The sequence below is a fragment of the Labrus bergylta genome, chromosome 16, assembly GCF_963930695.1.
Source record: "Labrus bergylta chromosome 16, fLabBer1.1, whole genome shotgun sequence".
In the NCBI taxonomy this organism is placed as follows: Eukaryota; Metazoa; Chordata; class Actinopteri; order Labriformes; family Labridae; genus Labrus; species Labrus bergylta.
In genome coordinates, this window is record NC_089210.1 from 1 (window position 1) to 16,899 (window position 16,899).

The following is a 16,899-nucleotide window of genomic DNA, read 5'->3' on the forward strand; positions in this document are numbered from 1 at the left end:
TTATACCATTATACTATTATACCATTACATTATTATACCATTACACTATTATACCATTACATTATTATACCATTACACTATTATACCATTACACTATTATACCATAACATTATTATACCATTACACTATTATACCATTACACTATTATACCATTACATTATTATACCATTACACTATTATACCATTACACTATTATACCATAACATTATTATACCATTATACTATTATACCATTACATTATTATACTATTATACTATTATACCATAACATTATTATACCATTACACTATTATACCATTACACTATTATACCATTACATTATTATACCATTACACTATTATACCATAACATTATTATACCATTACACTATTATACCATAACATTATTATACCATTACACTATTATACCATAACATTGTTATACCATTACACTATACTATCGATTACACCCTAAAGCAAGGATCACTGAAAGGACTGAAATGGTCCCTGTGGAGCGTGTGTAGTATCTCTCTCATACTTTAGTGTGTGTGTGTGTGTGTATGTGTGTGGCTGTGTGTATGTGTCTACATATCTGTGTGTGTGTGTGTGTGTGTGTGTGTGTGTGTGTGTGTGTGTGTGTGTGTGTGTGTGTGTGTGTGTGTGTATGTATGTATCTGTGTGTGTATGTAACTGACTAATGATCCTGCCTCCTAATGACCAGGATGAATTATGAGGCTACTGACTCTGCACTGCAAATGAGTCCCTCAAACCAGGACCGAATGTGTGTGTGTGTGTGTGTGTGTGTGTGTGTGTGTGTGTGTCTGTGTTATTGAATATAATATAAAATAAATGAATGTTTTAATCATTTTAAAGAGTGTAAATATTACATTTAGTGTTGTGAGGGTGAAACCTTTTCGAAGTCTGTTGTTTGTAGTTTTCTGCCCTCTAGCGGATCTACAGCAGAACTTCATCCTCTCCCACAATGCACTTCATCGCTGTTTTCCCATAATTCCCTGCAGCAAGTCGTCTTTACCAGTCAAGATGGCAGACAGACCAGGTAATACACGGTGTCCTCTGCTCTAAAGTCTTTATTTCTCTTTATTTCTCGTGATTTTGTTTCCTTGTTTTAGTCACTTTGTGTTTTAAGAGTCCGACGGACCGTTTAAGATTCACGTCGACTATTTATTCTGATCGAAGGCCGGAAACCAGCCGACAGCCTCCGTCAAGGACTTTAGTGTCATCGGCTCACGGTGACGTGATTCTGTTGTTTAAACTTTATCACCTTAATATTAACCAACGAGTCACTTTATCACCTTAATATTAACCAACGAGTCACTTTATCACCTTCAATCCACCCGACAGTCCAGTTTCTCTGATCAGTGCTCGGTACTCTTCTCGGTCCTGGTCCGGTACAGTTCATGCACGGGTAACAACGTAGACAGATTTGATCCAGGAGAAACCCCGGATGTTCTGTTTGCGACTAACAAGACTCAGAATAAGACACAGAGTCAGTACAGTAGTTCTCGTGGTCTCTCTCGGTCTCTCGTGGGCTCTCTCGGTCTCTCGTGGGCTCTCTCGGTCTCTCGTGGGCTCTCTCGGTCTCTCGTGGGCTCTCTCGGTCTCTCTCGGGCTCTCTCGGTCTCTCTCTGTCTCTCGTGGTCTCTCTCGGTCTCTCGTGGTCTCTCTCGGTCTCTCGTGGTCTCTCGTGGTCTCTCTCGGTCTCTCGTGGGCTCTCTCGGTCTCTCTCTGTCTCTCGTGGGCTCTCTCGGTCTCTCGTGGGCTCTCTCGGTCTCTCTCTGTCTCTCGTGGTCTCTCTCGGTCTCTCGTGGGCTCTCTCGGTCTCTCTCGGGCTCTCTCGGTCTCTCTCTGTCTCTCGTGGTCTCTCTCGGTCTCTCGTGGTCTCTCTCGGTCTCTCGTGGTCTCTCGTGGTCTCTCTCGGTCTCTCGTGGTCTCTCTCGGTCTCTCGTGGGCTCTCTCGGTCTCTCTCTGTCTCTCGTGGTCTCTCTCGGTCTCTCGTGGTCTCTCTCTGTCTCTCGTGGGCTCTCTCGGTCTCTCTCGGTCTCTCGTGGGCTCTCTCGGTCTCTCTCGGTCTCTCGTGGGCTCTCTCGGTCTCTCGTGGGCTCTCTCGGTCTCTCTCTGTCTCTCGTGGTCTCTCTCGGTCTCTCTCAGTCTCTCGTGGGCTCTCTCGTGGTCTCTCTCGGTCTCGGTCTCTCGTGGTCTCTCTCGGTCTCTCGTGGTCTCTCTCGGTCTCTCTCTGTCTCTCGTGGTCTCTCTCGGTCTCTCTCTGTCTCTCTCTGTCTCTCGTGGTCTCTCTCTGTCTCTCGTGGTCTCTCTCGGTCTCTCTCTGTCTCTCGTGGTCTCTCGTGGTCTCTCTCGGTCTCTCGTGGTCTCTCTCGGTCTCTCGTGGGCTCTCTCGGTCTCTCTCTGTCTCTCGTGGTCTCTCTCTGTCTCTCGTGGTCTCTCTCGGTCTCTCGTGGTCTCTCTCGGTCTCTCTCTGTCTCTCGTGGTCTCTCTCGGTCTCTCGTGGTCTCTCTCTGTCTCTCGTGGTCTCTCTCGGTCTCTCGTGGTCTCTCTCTGTCTCTCGTGGTCTCTCTCGGTCTCTCGTGGTCTCTCTCGGTCTCTCTCTGTCTCTCGTGGTCTCTCTCTGTCTCTCGTGGTCTCTCTCGGTCTCTCGTGGTCTCTCTCGGTCTCTCGTGGTCTCTCTCGGTCTCGTGGTCTCTCTCTGTCTCTCGTGGTCTCTCTCGGTCTCTCGTGGTCTCTCTCGATCTCTCGTGGTCTCTCTCTGTCTCTCGTGGTCTCTCATGTTGAAACCTTTTGTCTCACCTTCAGTTGCTGTAGTTGAGAAGAGACTCATGGACGTGAAACTTGGCGAGTTGGGGAGCTGGCTCGGAGGTCGAGACTTCACGCCTAACGGGATCATCTCCGCTGTCCGCAGAGGTAAAACTCACCTGTTTCATCACCTGTCCACCACATGTCCACTCACCTGTTTCATTACCTGTCCACTCACCTGTTACATCACATGTCCACTCGCCTGTTTCATCACCTGTCCACTCGCCTGTTTCATCACCTGTCCACTCGCCTGTTTCATCACCTGTCCACTCACCTGTTACATCACATGTCCACTCACCTGTTTCATTACCTGTCCACTCACCTGTTTCATTACCTGTCCACTCACCTGTTACATCACATGTCCACTCGCCTGTTTCATCACCTGTCCACTCGCCTGTTTCATCACCTGTCCACTCGCCTGTTTCATCACCTGTCCACTCGCCTGTTTCATCACCTGTCCACTCACCTGTTTCTTCACCTTCACTGTTTTCACAAACCTCCTCTGGTGCTTGATTCATGATATATTCTGACCACAGCACAGATGTTTCATTTAGACCACAGGGGGGCTGTTTGGAGGAGGATGATAATAATGAATACTTACTAAAGTATTAATTATTATTATATGTCCTCTTTAATGTATAGAAAGTCTAACATTAAATATCAGAGTAAATGAGTGAGCCGTGTAAACGTACTGAGATGATAAAGAGTCGTTCTGCGACCTGAGGGAAAGTTTAAATCATCTGTTCAGAGTGTGATGTTTCAGGTCTGACACTCTGGAGGGGGGAGGGAGAATGTTATGACAGGTTGTTTTGGCGTGCAGTGTTCTGTAACACCTGCTGGAGGGGAGGAGCCTGAACAGTTTGTGTCTGGGGTGGGAGGAGTCTGCAGTGATGCTACCTGACCCCTGACCGGTATAAGTCCTGGATGGGGGGGCAAGTCTTAAACTACAGTTTGTCTCCCTCTGCAGGTCATGACAGGTATTACAACAAATACATCAATGTGAAGAAGGGAGGAATCGGGGGCGTTGCGATGCTGCTGGTGGGTTACGTGGCTCTCAGCTACATGTGGGAATACGACCACATCAGTAAGTCATGAACGTCTGTTTTTCTAAATAAATCTAATTTCTATCAGAAATGTAGAAAGACTTTAAAACTCCTTTTCTCCATCTTCTCTTCCAGAACACGACCGCTGGAGGAAGTATCACTAAATGTTCAGACGGTGTCCTCGAGTCTTTAACCCCCGACTCTCTTTATGTTCAACATGTGACCAATAAATAAACACTCAAAGGATTCTCTGTGTGTGTGTGTTAAAGCTTTCTGAGGGTCACACATCACCTGTCAGTCACTAACAAGTTTAAAGAGCCCATATTATGTCCTTTTTGGGGTTCTTATATTTAATCTATGTTCCTACTTTTGTACGTTCACAATAGCTAAAGTTCTAAAAGTGTCTGTTTTCATGAACTGCTCCTCCTTGCTCCCTCTACGCTCGGAGTCCGTCAGCTACACTCTGCTGAGCCCCCACTGTTAGACCCCATGTGGGCCAAGTCTGCTCTGATTGGTCAGTTGCTCAGCACGAGCCAATGGGCTTAGATCAGTGATCTCACACTGACAAATTTTTATCGAGGGAGGCTAGAACCGAGCGTTACATGCAGCTAATGCTACAGCTAACAGGAGGACGTAGGAGAAGACGCATTTCTGCAGACTTTCAATTTTTGCACAGATGTGCCTAAACATGGAAAACACCCTAAAGAGCATATAAAACCAGAAAAAGCATTTTCTTTATCATCACGATCGTGAAGTTTGTCAGAATAAACTGAATGTGACTCCGTGACGGGATGTGAACATGTTCAACGTGAGACTGCGAGGACGATCTAAAACGCTCCTGTTGGAGAAGAGATTCTCATTTCAGAGTTTGGGTCTTAAAAAGTTTAAAGTTTGATTTAGAAGAAAAGGGGGCGTGGCTTCATGAAATCCTCAGTTTAAACTGGTCCAGGACCTGCAGGTCTATAAAGACCGCTTCCAGGTGGACTGGATTGTGAGGGCTACTCCAGGCTTCAGCAGCTACTTGTCTGCTGAAGGTGGCCGGCTTAGCCCCGTCTTCTTCTCTTTGAGAGCCAAAAACGAACTCCTACATTTCCTTCTTCCGTTTTTTTTTAAATGATCAATAAAATCATCTCGTTACCATCTGAATAAAATAAACCCTAACCCCTAATGTGATAAACTAATAATCTCATGTAGGATTTTGGCCACTAGATAGCACTCTGTGACCATGCAATGCAAAAAAAAAAAAAAAAAAAAACCTGAACCCCTCGTCTGCTTGTTCTCTGAAACCAAATCAACTCGAAGAATTATTCTGTGAAGGATAAACCGACGAGTTTCTTCAGAGTACAAACAGCTTTTATTTACATTTCTTCTGTTTTATTTACACACTGCACTGGAGTCTCTGATGTCACTGATGATGTCGTCCATCCTGGTACAGAGCGGTTACCTCAAAGTGACTCCAAGTCAAAGTCTTTGTTTCAGTCCAGCCTCGGTACAGAAGAGGATTCCTCTCCCCTCCTCTGCTCACCTGAGGGGGGCGCTGTGGAGACACGATGACATCACAGCTGAAGGTCACTGTCCACTCAGAAAGGCCAGGTGACCTTTGGTGCATTTGTTGGCATAGTGACCTTTCTCTCCGCACTGCAGACGACAAAGACGAGATAAAACACAGATTTAAAAAGGGAGAGAGCAGGATGTGCGTGTCTCAGCGTGCCCCGTGAGAGAGGAGCAGGGAGCTGCAGCTCGGCTACATCAAACGTTCTGAATACTCAGCAGCGTTTTTTATGACTTTTTGATCAAACATTTCCCCTGTGGAGGATAATCCTCTGAAAAGTACTCGCCAAACGGATTTGGCGCTTTGCGGGTGTTAATTTTGGACCCTGCGTGCATGTATCTGTATGTGTGTGTTTATTTTCACAGCGACACTCAGAGACTCTGAACTCTTCAGACGGACGTTCTCACCTTGTAGCAGGTGACCTGGTCCAGTGGGCGTGGCCCTCTGTTTCCCATCATGCTGTTCTGCGGACCTCCTCCCATAGGTGTGTGATTCTGAGGTCTCATACCTGGACTGGAGTTGGTGAGCTGGATTAGAGAGAGGGACGAGCGTCCGATGGTGGGAACGGGCTGCAGCAGAAAAACAATGAATGAAGAAGAAGACCATGATGACATCATTTCATCACACCATCACTGCTGCTGGGTCAACAGGTGTGCTCTCACCTTCGCCATATTCTGGGTTTGCTGAGGGAGAGGAGGCTGCTCAGACGCTCCCATCGGCAGCTCGAAGCGAGGACTTAAGAGGGTGATGAGAAACACAGTTAGAAGACGTGTCACTGCCTCCGTTAGATCAGGAGGAAATAAACATGAAGGTGGACTGATCACCTGTGTGGACCAGGTGAGAACTTACTGCATGAATTTACAGGACTTCCCTTCAGGACAGAAACCCACCAGGTAGTTGACACAGATCACTCTGCGGGTGTGTCGGTGTCTGCAGTCAGGACCTGAGACAGGAAGCAGCTCGGATTATTCTATCTGGGTTAGACTCTGTCGCCATGGTGACATCAACATCTGTGATCCATTCTTAATGTCTGAACACAGAGCAGGACTCACCGTGTTTACAGAAACCTCGATCGTACCACGGACAGTCTTTGATCTTTGACTCGGGATCGATGTGCAGGAAAGGACACTCTTTGTTACTGCACTCACCTGAGAGGGAGGACACACACACACACTCTTTGTTTTCTTTATTTGGTGTAGTGTGTTGTGTATTGGGTGTTGTGTTTCGTGTGTAGTGTGTTGTGTATTGGGTGGTGTGTAGTGTGTTGGGTGTAGTGTGTTGTGTTTGGTGTGTAGTGTATTGGGTGTTGTGTGTTGGGTGTTGTGGGTTGTGTGTGGTGTGTTGTGTGTTGGGTGTAGTGTGTTGTGTGTTGTGTATTGGGTGTTGTGTGTGTTGTGTATTGGGTGTTGTGTGTGTTGTGTATTGGGTGTAGTGTGTTGGGTGTTGTGTGTTGTGTATTGGGTGTTGTGTTTGGTGTTTAGTGTGTAGTGTGTTGGGTGTTGGGTGTTGGGTGTTGTGTGTAGTGTGTGTGGTGTAGTGTGTTGTGTATTGGGTGTTGTGTGTTGTGTATTGGGTGTTGTGTGTAGTGTGTAGTGTGTTGTGTATTGGGTGTTGTGTGTAGTGTATTGTGTGTAGTGTGTTGTGTATTGGGTGTTGTGTGTTGGGTGTTGTGTGTTGGGTGTTGTGTGTTGTGTATTGGGTGTTGTGTGTTGTGTGTTGGGTGTTGTGTGTTGTGTATTGGGTGTTGTGTGTAGTGTGTTGGGTGTAGTGTGTTGGGTGTTGTGTGTAGTGTGTTGTGTGTTGGGTGTAGTGTGTTGGGTGTAGTGTGTTGGGTGTTGTGTGTTGGGTGTAGTGTGTTGGGTGTAGTGTGTTGGGAGTAGTGTGTTGGGTGCTGGGTTTGTGTGTTGGGTGTTGTGTGTAGTGTGTTGGGTGTAGTGTGTAGGGTGTAGTGTGTTGGGTGTAGTGTGTTGGGAGTAGTGTGTTGGGTGCTGGGTTTGTGTGTTGGGTGTAGTGTGTTGGGTGTAGTGTGTAGGGTGTAGTGTGTAGGGTGTAGTGTGTTGGGTGTAGTGTGTTGGGTGTAGTGTGTTGGGTGCTGGGTTTGTGTGTTGGGTGTAGTGTGTTGGGAGTAGTGTGTTGGGTGCTGGGTTTGTGTGTTGGGTGTAGTGTGTAGTGTGTTGGGTGTAGTGTGTAGGGTGTTGTGTGTTGGGTGTAGTGTGTAGTGTGTTGTGTGTAGTGTGTTGGGTGTAGTGTGTTGGGTGTTGTGTGTAGTGTGTTGGGTGTTGTGTGTAGTGTGTAGTGTGTTGGGTGTAGTGTGTTGGGTGTAGTGTGTTGTGTGTTGGGTGTAGTGTGTTGGGAGTAGTGTGTTGGGTGTTGGGTGTAGTGTGTTGGGTGTTGGGTGTAGTGTGTTGGGTGTTGTGTGTAGTGTGTTGGGTGTTGTGTGTAGTGTGTTGGGTGTAGTGTGTTGGGTGTTGTGTGTAGTGTGTTGGGTGTTGTGTGTTGTGTGTTGTGTGTAGGGTGTAGTGTGTTGTGTGTTGTGTGTTGTGTGTTGGGTGTAGTGTGTTGTGTGTAGGGTGTAGTGTGTTGGGTGTAGGGTGTAGTGTGTTGTGTGTTGTGTGTAGGGTGTAGTGTGTTGTGTGTTGTGTGTTGGGTGTAGTGTGTTGTGTGTAGGGTGTAGTGTGTTGGGTGTAGTGTGTTGGGTGTAGTGTGTTGGGTGTAGTGTGTTGTGTGTAGGGTGTAGTGTGTTGTGTGTAGGGTGTAGTGTGTTGGGTGTAGTGTGTTGTGTGTTGTGTGTTGGGTGTAGTGTGTTGTGTGTAGTGTGTAGGGTGTTGTGTGTTGTGTGTAGGGTGTAGTGTGTTGGGTGTAGTGTGTAGGGTGTAGTGTGTTGTGTGTAGGGTGTTGTGTGTAGGGTGTAGTGTGTTGGGTGTAGTGTGTTGTGTGTTGGTGTAGTGTGTTGTGTGTAGGGTGTAGTGTGTTGGGTGTAGTGTGTTGGGTGTAGTGTGTTGGGTGTAGTGTGTAGTGTGTTGGGTGTAGTGTGTTGGGTATAGTGTGTAGTGTGTAGTGTGTTGGGTGTAGTGTGTTGTGTGTAGTGTGTTGTGTGTAGTGTGTTGGGTGTAGTGTGTTGTGTGTTGGGTGTAGGGTGTAGTGTGTTGGGTGTTGGGTGTAGTGTGTTGTGTATTGGGTGTAGTGTGTTGTGTGTTGGGTGTAGTGTGTTGTGTGTAGGGTGTAGTGTGTAGTGTGTTGGGTATAGTGTGTAGTGTGTAGTGTGTTGGGTGTAGTGTGTTGGGTATAGTGTGTAGTGTGTAGTGTGTTGGGTGTGTTGTGTGTAGTGTGTTGGGTGTAGTGTGTTGGGTGTAGTGTGTTGTGTGTTGGGTGTAGGGTGTAGTGTGTTGGGTGTTGGGTGTAGTGTGTTGTGTGTAGTGTGTTGGGTGTAGTGTGTTGGGTGTAGTGTGTTGTGTGTTGGGTGTAGGGTGTAGTGTGTTGTGTGTTGGGTGTAGTGTGTTGTGTGTAGGGTGTAGTGTGTAGTGTGTTGGGTATAGTGTGTAGTGTGTAGTGTGTTGGGTGTAGTGTGTTGGGTGTAGTGTGTTGGGTGTTGTGTGTAGTGTGTTGGGTGTTGTGTGTAGTGTGTAGTGTGTTGGGTGTAGTGTGTTGGGTGTTGGGTGTAGTGTGTTGTGTGTTGGGTGTAGTGTGTTGGGAGTAGTGTGTTGGGTGTTGGGTGTAGTGTGTTGGGTGTTGTGTGTAGTGTGTTGGGTGTTGTGTGTAGTGTGTTGGGTGTAGTGTGTTGGGTGTTGTGTGTAGTGTGTTGGGTGTTGTGTGTAGTGTGTTGGGTGTAGTGTGTTGTGTGTTGTGTGTAGGGTGTAGTGTGTTGTGTGTTGTGTGTTGGGTGTAGTGTGTTGTGTGTAGGGTGTAGTGTGTTGGGTGTAGGGTGTAGTGTGTTGTGTGTTGTGTGTAGGGTGTAGTGTGTTGTGTGTTGTGTGTTGGGTGTAGTGTGTTGTGTGTAGGGTGTAGTGTGTAGGGTGTAGTGTGTTGTGTGTTGTGTGTTGGGTGTAGTGTGTTGTGTGTAGGGTGTAGTGTGTTGGGTGTAGGGTGTAGTGTGTTGTGTGTTGTGTGTAGGGTGTAGTGTGTTGTGTGTTGTGTGTTGGGTGTAGTGTGTTGTGTGTAGGGTGTAGTGTGTTGGGTGTAGTGTGTTGGGTGTAGTGTGTTGGGTGTAGTGTGTTGTGTGTAGGGTGTAGTGTGTTGTGTGTTGGGTGTAGTGTGTTGTGTGTTGTGTGTTGGGTGTAGTGTGTTGTGTGTAGTGTGTTGGGTGTAGTGTGTTGGGTGTAGTGTGTTGTGTGTAGGGTGTTGTGTGTTGTGTGTAGGGTGTAGTGTGTTGGGTGTAGTGTGTAGGGTGTAGTGTGTTGTGTGTAGGGTGTTGTGTGTAGGGTGTAGTGTGTTGGGTGTAGTGTGTTGTGTGTTGGTGTAGTGTGTTGTGTGTAGGGTGTAGTGTGTTGGGTGTAGTGTGTTGGGTGTAGTGTGTTGTGTGTAGTGTGTAGTGTGTAGTGTGTTGGGTGTAGTGTGTTGGGTATAGTGTGTAGTGTGTAGTGTGTTGGGTGTAGTGTGTTGTGTGTAGTGTGTTGTGTGTAGTGTGTTGGGTGTAGTGTGTTGTGTGTTGGGTGTAGGGTGTAGTGTGTTGGGTGTTGGGTGTAGTGTGTTGTGTATTGGGTGTAGTGTGTTGTGTGTTGGGTGTAGTGTGTTGTGTGTAGGGTGTAGTGTGTAGTGTGTTGGGTATAGTGTGTAGTGTGTAGTGTGTTGGGTGTAGTGTGTTGGGTATAGTGTGTAGTGTGTAGTGTGTTGGGTGTAGTGTGTTGTGTGTAGTGTGTTGGGTGTAGTGTGTTGGGTGTAGTGTGTTGTGTGTTGGGTGTAGGGTGTAGTGTGTTGGGTGTTGGGTGTAGTGTGTTGTGTATTGGGTGTAGTGTGTTGTGTGTAGTGTGTTGGGTGTAGTGTGTTGGGTGTAGTGTGTTGGGTGTAGTGTGTTGTGTGTTGGGTGTAGGGTGTAGTGTGTTGTGTGTTGGGTGTAGTGTGTTGTGTGTAGGGTGTAGTGTGTAGTGTGTTGGGTATAGTGTGTAGTGTGTAGTGTGTTGGGTGTAGTGTGTTGGGTATAGTGTGTAGTGTGTTGGGTGTAGTGTGTTGTGTGTAGTGTGTTGGGTGTAGTGTGTTGGGTGTAGTGTGTTGTGTGTTGTGTGTTGGGTGTAGGGTGTAGTGTGTTGGGTGTTGGGTGTAGTGTGTTGGGTGTAGGGTGTAGTGTGTTGGGTGTTGTGTATTGGGTGTAGTGTGTTGGGTGTAGTGTGTTGTGTGTAGGGTGTAGTGTGTAGTGTGTTGTATGTAGGGTGTAGGGTGTAGTGTGTAGTGTGTTGGGTGTAGTGTGTTGGGTGTAGGGTGTAGTGTGTTGGGAGTAGTGTGTTGGGTGTAGTGTGTTGTGTGTAGTGTGTTGGGTGTAGTGTGTTGTGTGTTGGGTGTAGTGTGTTGTGTGTAGGGTGTAGTGTGTAGTGTGTTGTGTGTAGGGTGTAGGGTGTAGTGTGTAGTGTGTTGGGTGTAGTGTGTTGGGTGTAGGGTGTAGTGTGTAGTGTGTTGGGTGTAGTGTGTTGTGTGTAGTGTGTTGGGTGTAGTGTGTTGGGTGTAGGGTGTAGTGTGTTGGGTGTAGTGTGTAGTGTGTAGTGTGTTGGGTGTAGTGTGTTGTGTGTAGTGTGTTGTGTGTAGGGTGTAGGGTGTAGTGTGTTGGGTGTAGGGTGTAGTGTGTAGTGTGTTGGGTGTAGTGTGTTGTGTGTAGTGTGTTGGGTGTTGTGTGTAGGGTGTAGGGTGTAGTGTGTAGTGTGTTGTGTGTAGTGTGTTGGGTGTAGGGTGTAGTGTGTAGTGTGTTGGGTGTAGTGTGTTGTGTGTAGTGTGTTGGGTGTAGTGTGTTGGGTGTAGGGTGTAGTGTGTTGGGTGTAGTGTGTTGGGTGTAGGGTGTAGTGTGTTGGGTGTAGTGTGTTGGGTGTAGTGTGTTGTGTGTAGGGTGTAGTGTGTTGTGTGTTGGGTGTAGTGTGTTGTGTGTAGGGTGTAGTGTGTTGGGTGTAGTGTGTTGTGTGTTGTGTGTTGGGTGTAGTGTGTTGTGTGTAGTGTGTTGGGTGTAGTGTGTTGGGTGTAGTGTGTTGTGTGTAGGGTGTTGTGTGTTGTGTGTAGGGTGTAGTGTGTTGGGTGTAGTGTGTAGGGTGTAGTGTGTTGTGTGTAGGGTGTTGTGTGTAGGGTGTAGTGTGTTGGGTGTAGTGTGTTGTGTGTTGGTGTAGTGTGTTGTGTGTAGGGTGTAGTGTGTTGGGTGTAGTGTGTTGGGTGTAGTGTGTTGTGTGTAGTGTGTAGTGTGTAGTGTGTTGGGTGTAGTGTGTTGGGTATAGTGTGTAGTGTGTAGTGTGTTGGGTGTAGTGTGTTGTGTGTAGTGTGTTGTGTGTAGTGTGTTGGGTGTAGTGTGTTGTGTGTTGGGTGTAGGGTGTAGTGTGTTGGGTGTTGGTGTAGTGTGTTGTGTATTGGGTGTAGTGTGTTGTGTGTTGGGTGTAGTGTGTTGTGTGTAGGGTGTAGTGTGTAGTGTGTTGGGTATAGTGTGTAGTGTGTAGTGTGTTGGGTGTAGTGTGTTGGGTATAGTGTGTAGTGTGTAGTGTGTTGGGTGTAGTGTGTTGTGTGTAGTGTGTTGGTGTAGTGTGTTGGGTGTAGTGTGTTGTGTGTTGGGTGTAGGGTGTAGTGTGTTGGGTGTTGGGTGTAGTGTGTTGTGTATTGGGTGTAGTGTGTTGTGTGTAGTGTGTTGGGTGTAGTGTGTTGGTGTAGTGTGTTGTGTGTTGGTGTAGGGTGTAGTGTGTTGTGTGTTGGGTGTAGTGTGTTGTGTGTAGGGTGTAGTGTGTAGTGTGTTGGGTATAGTGTGTAGTGTGTAGTGTGTTGGGTGTAGTGTGTTGGGTATAGTGTGTAGTGTGTTGGGTGTAGTGTGTTGTGTGTAGTGTGTTGGGTGTAGTGTGTTGGTGTAGTGTGTTGTGTGTTGTGTGTTGGGTGTAGGGTGTAGTGTGTTGGGTGTTGGGTGTAGTGTGTTGGGTGTAGGGTGTAGTGTGTTGGGTGTTGTGTATTGGGTGTAGTGTGTTGGGTGTAGTGTGTTGTGTGTAGGGTGTAGTGTGTAGTGTGTTGTATGTAGGTGTAGGGTGTAGTGTGTAGTGTGTTGGGTGTAGTGTGTTGGGTGTAGGGTGTAGTGTGTTGGGAGTAGTGTGTTGGGTGTAGTGTGTTGTGTGTAGTGTGTTGGGTGTAGTGTGTTGTGTGTTGGGTGTAGTGTGTTGTGTGTAGGGTGTAGTGTGTAGTGTGTTGTGTGTAGGGTGTAGGGTGTAGTGTGTAGTGTGTTGGGTGTAGTGTGTTGGGTGTAGGGTGTAGTGTGTAGTGTGTTGGGTGTAGTGTGTTGTGTGTAGTGTGTTGGGTGTAGTGTGTTGGGTGTAGGGTGTAGTGTGTTGGGTGTAGTGTGTAGTGTGTAGTGTGTTGGGTGTAGTGTGTTGTGTGTAGTGTGTTGTGTGTAGGGTGTAGGTGTAGCTGTGTTGGTGTAGGGTGTAGTGTGTAGTGTGTTGGGTGTAGTGTGTTGTGTGTAGTGTGTTGGGTGTTGTGTGTAGGGTGTAGGGTGTAGTGTGTAGTGTGTTGTGTGTAGTGTGTTGGGTGTAGGGTGTAGTGTGTAGTGTGTTGGGTGTAGTGTGTTGTGTGTAGTGTGTTGGGTGTAGTGTGTTGGGTGTAGGGTGTAGTGTGTTGGGTGTAGTGTGTGGTGTAGGGTGTAGTGTGTAGGGTGTAGTGTGTTGGGTGTTGGGTGTAGTGTGTTGGGTGTTGGGTGTAGTGTTGTGTATTGGTGTAGTGTGTTGGTGTAGTGTGTTGTGTGTATGGTGTAGTGTGTAGTGTGTTGGTGTAGGGTGTTGGGTGTAGGGTGTAGTGTGTAGTGTGTTGGGTGTAGTGTGTTGTGTGTAGTGTGTTGGGTGTAGTGTGTTGGTGTAGGGTGTAGTGTGTTGGGTGTAGTGTGTAGTGTGTAGTGTGTTGGGTGTAGTGTGTTGTGTGTAGTGTGTTGTGTGTAGGGTGTAGGTGTAGTGTGTTGGTGTAGGGTGAGTGTGTAGTGTGTAGGTGTAGTGTTGTGTGTAGTGTGTTGGGTGTTGTGTGTAGGTGTAGGTGTAGTGTTAGTGTGTTGTGTGTAGTGGTGGTGTAGGGTGTAGTGTGTTGGTGTAGTGTGTTGTGTGTAGTGTGTTGGGTGTAGTGTAGTGTAGGGTGTAGTGTGTTGTGTGTAGTGTAGTGTGTAGGGTGTAGTGTGTTGGGTGTAGTGTGTTGTGTAGTGTGATGGTGTAGGGTGTAGTGTGTTGGGTGTAGGTGTTGTGTGTAGGGTGTAGTGTAGTGGGTGTAGTGTGTGTGTTGTGTGTTGGGTGTAGTGTGTTGTGTGTAGTGTTGGTGTAGTGTGTTGGGTGTAGTGTGTTGTGTGTAGGGTGTTAGTGTGTTGTGTGTAGGGTGTAGTGTGTAGGGTGTAGTGTGTAGGTGTAGTTGTGTGTTAGTGTTGTTGGTGTAGGTGTAGTGTGTTGGGTGTAGTGTTGTGTGTTGGTGTAGTGTGTTGTGTGTAGGTGTGTAGTGTGTAGGGTGTAGTGTGTTGGGTGTAGTGTGTTGTGTGTAGTGTGTAGTGTGTAGTGTGTTGGTGTAGTGTGTTGGGTATAGTGTGTGTTAGTGTGTAGGTGTAGTGTGTTGGTGTAGTGTGTTGTGTGTAGTGTGTTGGTAGTGTGTTGGTGTAGTGTGTGTTGGGTGGGTGTAGTGTGTTGGGTGTTGGGTGTAGTGTGTTTGTATATGGGTGTAGTGTGTTGTGTGTTGGTGTAGTGTGTTGTGTGTAGGTGTAGTGTGTAGTGTGTTGGGTATAGTGTGTAGTGTGTAGTGTGTTGGGTGTAGTGTGTTGGGTATAGTGTGTAGTGTGTAGTGTGTTGGGTGTAGGTGTTGTGTGTAGTGTGTTGGTGTAGTGTGTTGGTGTAGTGTGTTGTGTGTTGGGGTGTAGTGTACAATTTATGTGTTGGTGTAGTGTGTTGTGTATTGGGTGTAGTGTGTTGTGTGTAGTGTGTTGGGTGTAGTGTGTTGGGTGTAGTGTGTTGTGTGTTGGTGTAGGTGTAGTGTGTAGTGTGTAGTGTGTAGCTGTGTAGTGTAAGTGTGTAGTGGTGTAGTGTGTTGGGTATAGTGTTAGGTATAGTGTGTAGGATATAGGGTGTAGTGTGTAGGTGTAGTGTGTTGGGTGTAGTGTGTTGGTGTAGTGTGTTGGGTGTAGTGTGTTGTGTGTTGTGTGTGTGTGTGGGTGTAGTGTGTTGGGTGTTGGGTGTAGTGTGTTGGGTGTAGGGTGTAGTGGTTGGGTGTAGTGTATTGGGTGTAGTGTGTTGGGTGTAGTGTGTTGTGTGTAGGGTGTAGTGTGTAGTGTGTTGTATGTAGGGTGTAGGGTGTAGTGTGTAGTGTGTTGGGTGTAGTGTGTTGGGTGTAGGGTGTAGTGTGTTGGGAGTAGTGTGTTGGGTGTAGTGTGTTGTGTGTAGTGTGTTGGGTGTAGTGTGTTGTGTGTTGGGTGTAGTGTGTTGTGTGTAGGGTGTAGTGTGTAGTGTGTTGTGTGTAGGGTGTAGGGTGTAGTGTGTAGTGTGTTGGGTGTAGTGTGTTGGGTGTAGGGTGTAGTGTGTAGTGTGTTGGGTGTAGTGTGTTGTGTGTAGTGTGTTGGGTGTAGTGTGTTGGGTGTAGGGTGTAGTGTGTTGGGTGTAGTGTGTAGTGTGTAGTGTGTTGGGTGTAGTGTGTTGTGTGTAGTGTGTTGTGTGTAGGGTGTAGGGTGTAGTGTGTTGGGTGTAGGGTGTAGTGTGTAGTGTGTTGGGTGTAGTGTGTTGTGTGTAGTGTGTTGGGTGTTGTGTGTAGGGTGTAGGGTGTAGTGTGTAGTGTGTTGTGTGTAGTGTGTTGGGTGTAGGGTGTAGTGTGTAGTGTGTTGGGTGTAGTGTGTTGTGTGTAGTGTGTTGGGTGTAGTGTGTTGGGTGTAGGGTGTAGTGTGTTGGGTGTAGTGTGTTGGGTGTAGGGTGTAGTGTGTTGGGTGTAGTGTGTTGGGTGTAGGGTGTAGTGTGTTGGGTGTTGGGTGTAGTGTGTTGTGTATTGGGTGTAGTGTGTTGTGTGTTGGGTGTAGTGTGTTGTGTGTAGGGTGTAGTGTGTAGTGTGTTGTGTGTAGGGTGTAGGGTGTAGGGTGTAGTGTGTAGTGTGTTGGGTGTTTCAGGTGAACTCACCGAACTTGGAGTAGAAGTAACACTCTGGCATCTTGGTCATGTCGTACTCGTGGAGGAACTCACACTGATCTCCTTTCTTACACAATCCTCTGAGCCAGTGTTTACACACCACCGTCTTCTCCCCGCTGATGTGTCTGAACGGACACATCCCACCTGAGAGGAGACACACACACACACTCACCTGAAGAAGACACACCTGCAGGACTCTAACCCACCTCAGAGGACGGAGACTCTCTCTCTCTCTCTCTCTCTCTCTCTCTCTCTCACACACACACACACACACACACACACACACACACACACACACACACACACACACACACACACACACACACACACACACACACACACACACACACACACACACACACACACACACACACACACACACACACCTTACCTTTCACGCAGGCAGCTCTCATGAAGAACTCGCACACAGCGGATCCAGACTCTGGAGAAAGAAACATTTATTTATTAATGACACAATGTAGCCACAGTTAGCTGTTAGCTGTTGTTAGCTGTTAGCTGCTGTTAGCTACCTGCAGTACAAAGTTACTGTTTAGAGTTAGCACACTCAGTGTTAGCTTAGCTCACGTACTGTCCATCCCGGGGAAAGGAAGAGGCTGCGCGCCGAGCTGCTGCTTCACCGCGAACTCCAGATCAAACTTGATGTGGTCCACGTTGGCTAGCAGGTCCTGCATGTTGGATCCGGCTAACGATGCTAGGCTAACCTGTACGCTAATAAGAATTCACTCAGCGCTGCGAAAACACGCAAAAGTTTCTCTTTGTGACGTAACGTTTTATAAACTTAATCTTTGAACTTAAAACAAAGAGCCGCTCTTTCTTCAGCGTTGTATTAGCTGCTAAATGCTAACTGTTATCTAGCTGCTAACTGTTATCATTATAAACTTAATCTTTGAACTTAAAACAAAGAGCCGCTCTTTCTTCAGCGTTGTATTAGCTGCTAAATGCTAACTGTTATCTAGCTGCTAACTGTTATCAACGGCAGCGCGGACAGACCTGACTGACGTCACAAGACCAGACTAACCGATCGTCGAATAACTTGTGATCCGTCCTGTTCAAATAAATATATAAAATATAATCTATGGTAGGATCAAAAAAATAAATGTAAAATATAAAATAAACTTGTCACAGGATTATTAAAGATTATATCTTAAATGAGTTCATGTTTCATCTCAACCTGCTGCTCAAAGTTCT

General features: G+C 47.0%; 2 protein-coding genes across 3 annotated transcripts; one reads left to right on the forward strand and one right to left on the reverse strand.

The window, feature by feature from the left end:
* Positions 1-980: 980 nt before the first annotated feature.
* On the forward strand, positions 981-4,096 carry atp5mf (ATP synthase membrane subunit f). The gene is made up of 4 exons (XM_065964464.1): positions 981-1,034; positions 2,807-2,914; positions 3,774-3,890; positions 3,985-4,096. The coding sequence occupies exons 1-4, from the start codon at positions 1,019-1,021 to the stop codon at positions 4,011-4,013; spliced, it is 270 nt and encodes an 89-aa protein (XP_065820536.1). The 5' UTR covers positions 981-1,018; the 3' UTR covers positions 4,014-4,096.
* A 1,084-nt stretch (positions 4,097-5,180) lies between these two features.
* On the reverse strand, positions 5,181-16,576 carry cpsf4 (cleavage and polyadenylation specific factor 4). Of its 2 annotated transcripts, none has more exons than XM_065964462.1 (8): positions 16,280-16,576; positions 16,082-16,132; positions 15,682-15,834; positions 6,454-6,549; positions 6,251-6,344; positions 6,064-6,136; positions 5,809-5,970; positions 5,181-5,487 (listed from the first exon to the last, which is right to left on the reverse strand). In XM_065964462.1, the coding sequence occupies exons 1-8, from the start codon at positions 16,380-16,382 to the stop codon at positions 5,419-5,421; spliced, it is 801 nt and encodes a 266-aa protein (XP_065820534.1). In that variant the 5' UTR covers positions 16,383-16,576; the 3' UTR covers positions 5,181-5,418. The 2 variants fall into 2 exon arrangements, with proteins under 2 accessions (XP_065820534.1, XP_065820535.1); XM_065964463.1 differs by having other exon boundaries at positions 16,221-16,313.
* Between the last annotated feature and the right edge of the window lie 323 nt (positions 16,577-16,899).

Excerpts from the sequence above, each read along its gene's own strand:
- atp5mf (XM_065964464.1), top strand. Across the intron at positions 2,915-3,773 it reads CATCTCCGCTGTCCGCAGAG|GTCATGACAGGTATTACAAC; the intron begins GTAAAACTCACC and ends CTCCCTCTGCAG. Across the intron at positions 3,891-3,984 it reads GTGGGAATACGACCACATCA|AACACGACCGCTGGAGGAAG; the intron begins GTAAGTCATGAA and ends CTTCTCTTCCAG.
- cpsf4 (XM_065964462.1), bottom strand. The coding sequence starts at position 16,382 with ATGCAGGACCTGCTAGCCAACGTGGACCACATCAAGTTTGATCTGGAG. Across the intron at positions 15,835-16,081 it reads GAGAGCTGCCTGCGTGAAAG|GTGGGATGTGTCCGTTCAGA; the intron begins GTAAGGTGTGTG and ends GTCTCCTCTCAG. Across the intron at positions 6,345-6,453 it reads TCGAGGTTTCTGTAAACACG|GTCCTGACTGCAGACACCGA; the intron begins GTGAGTCCTGCT and ends TTCCTGTCTCAG.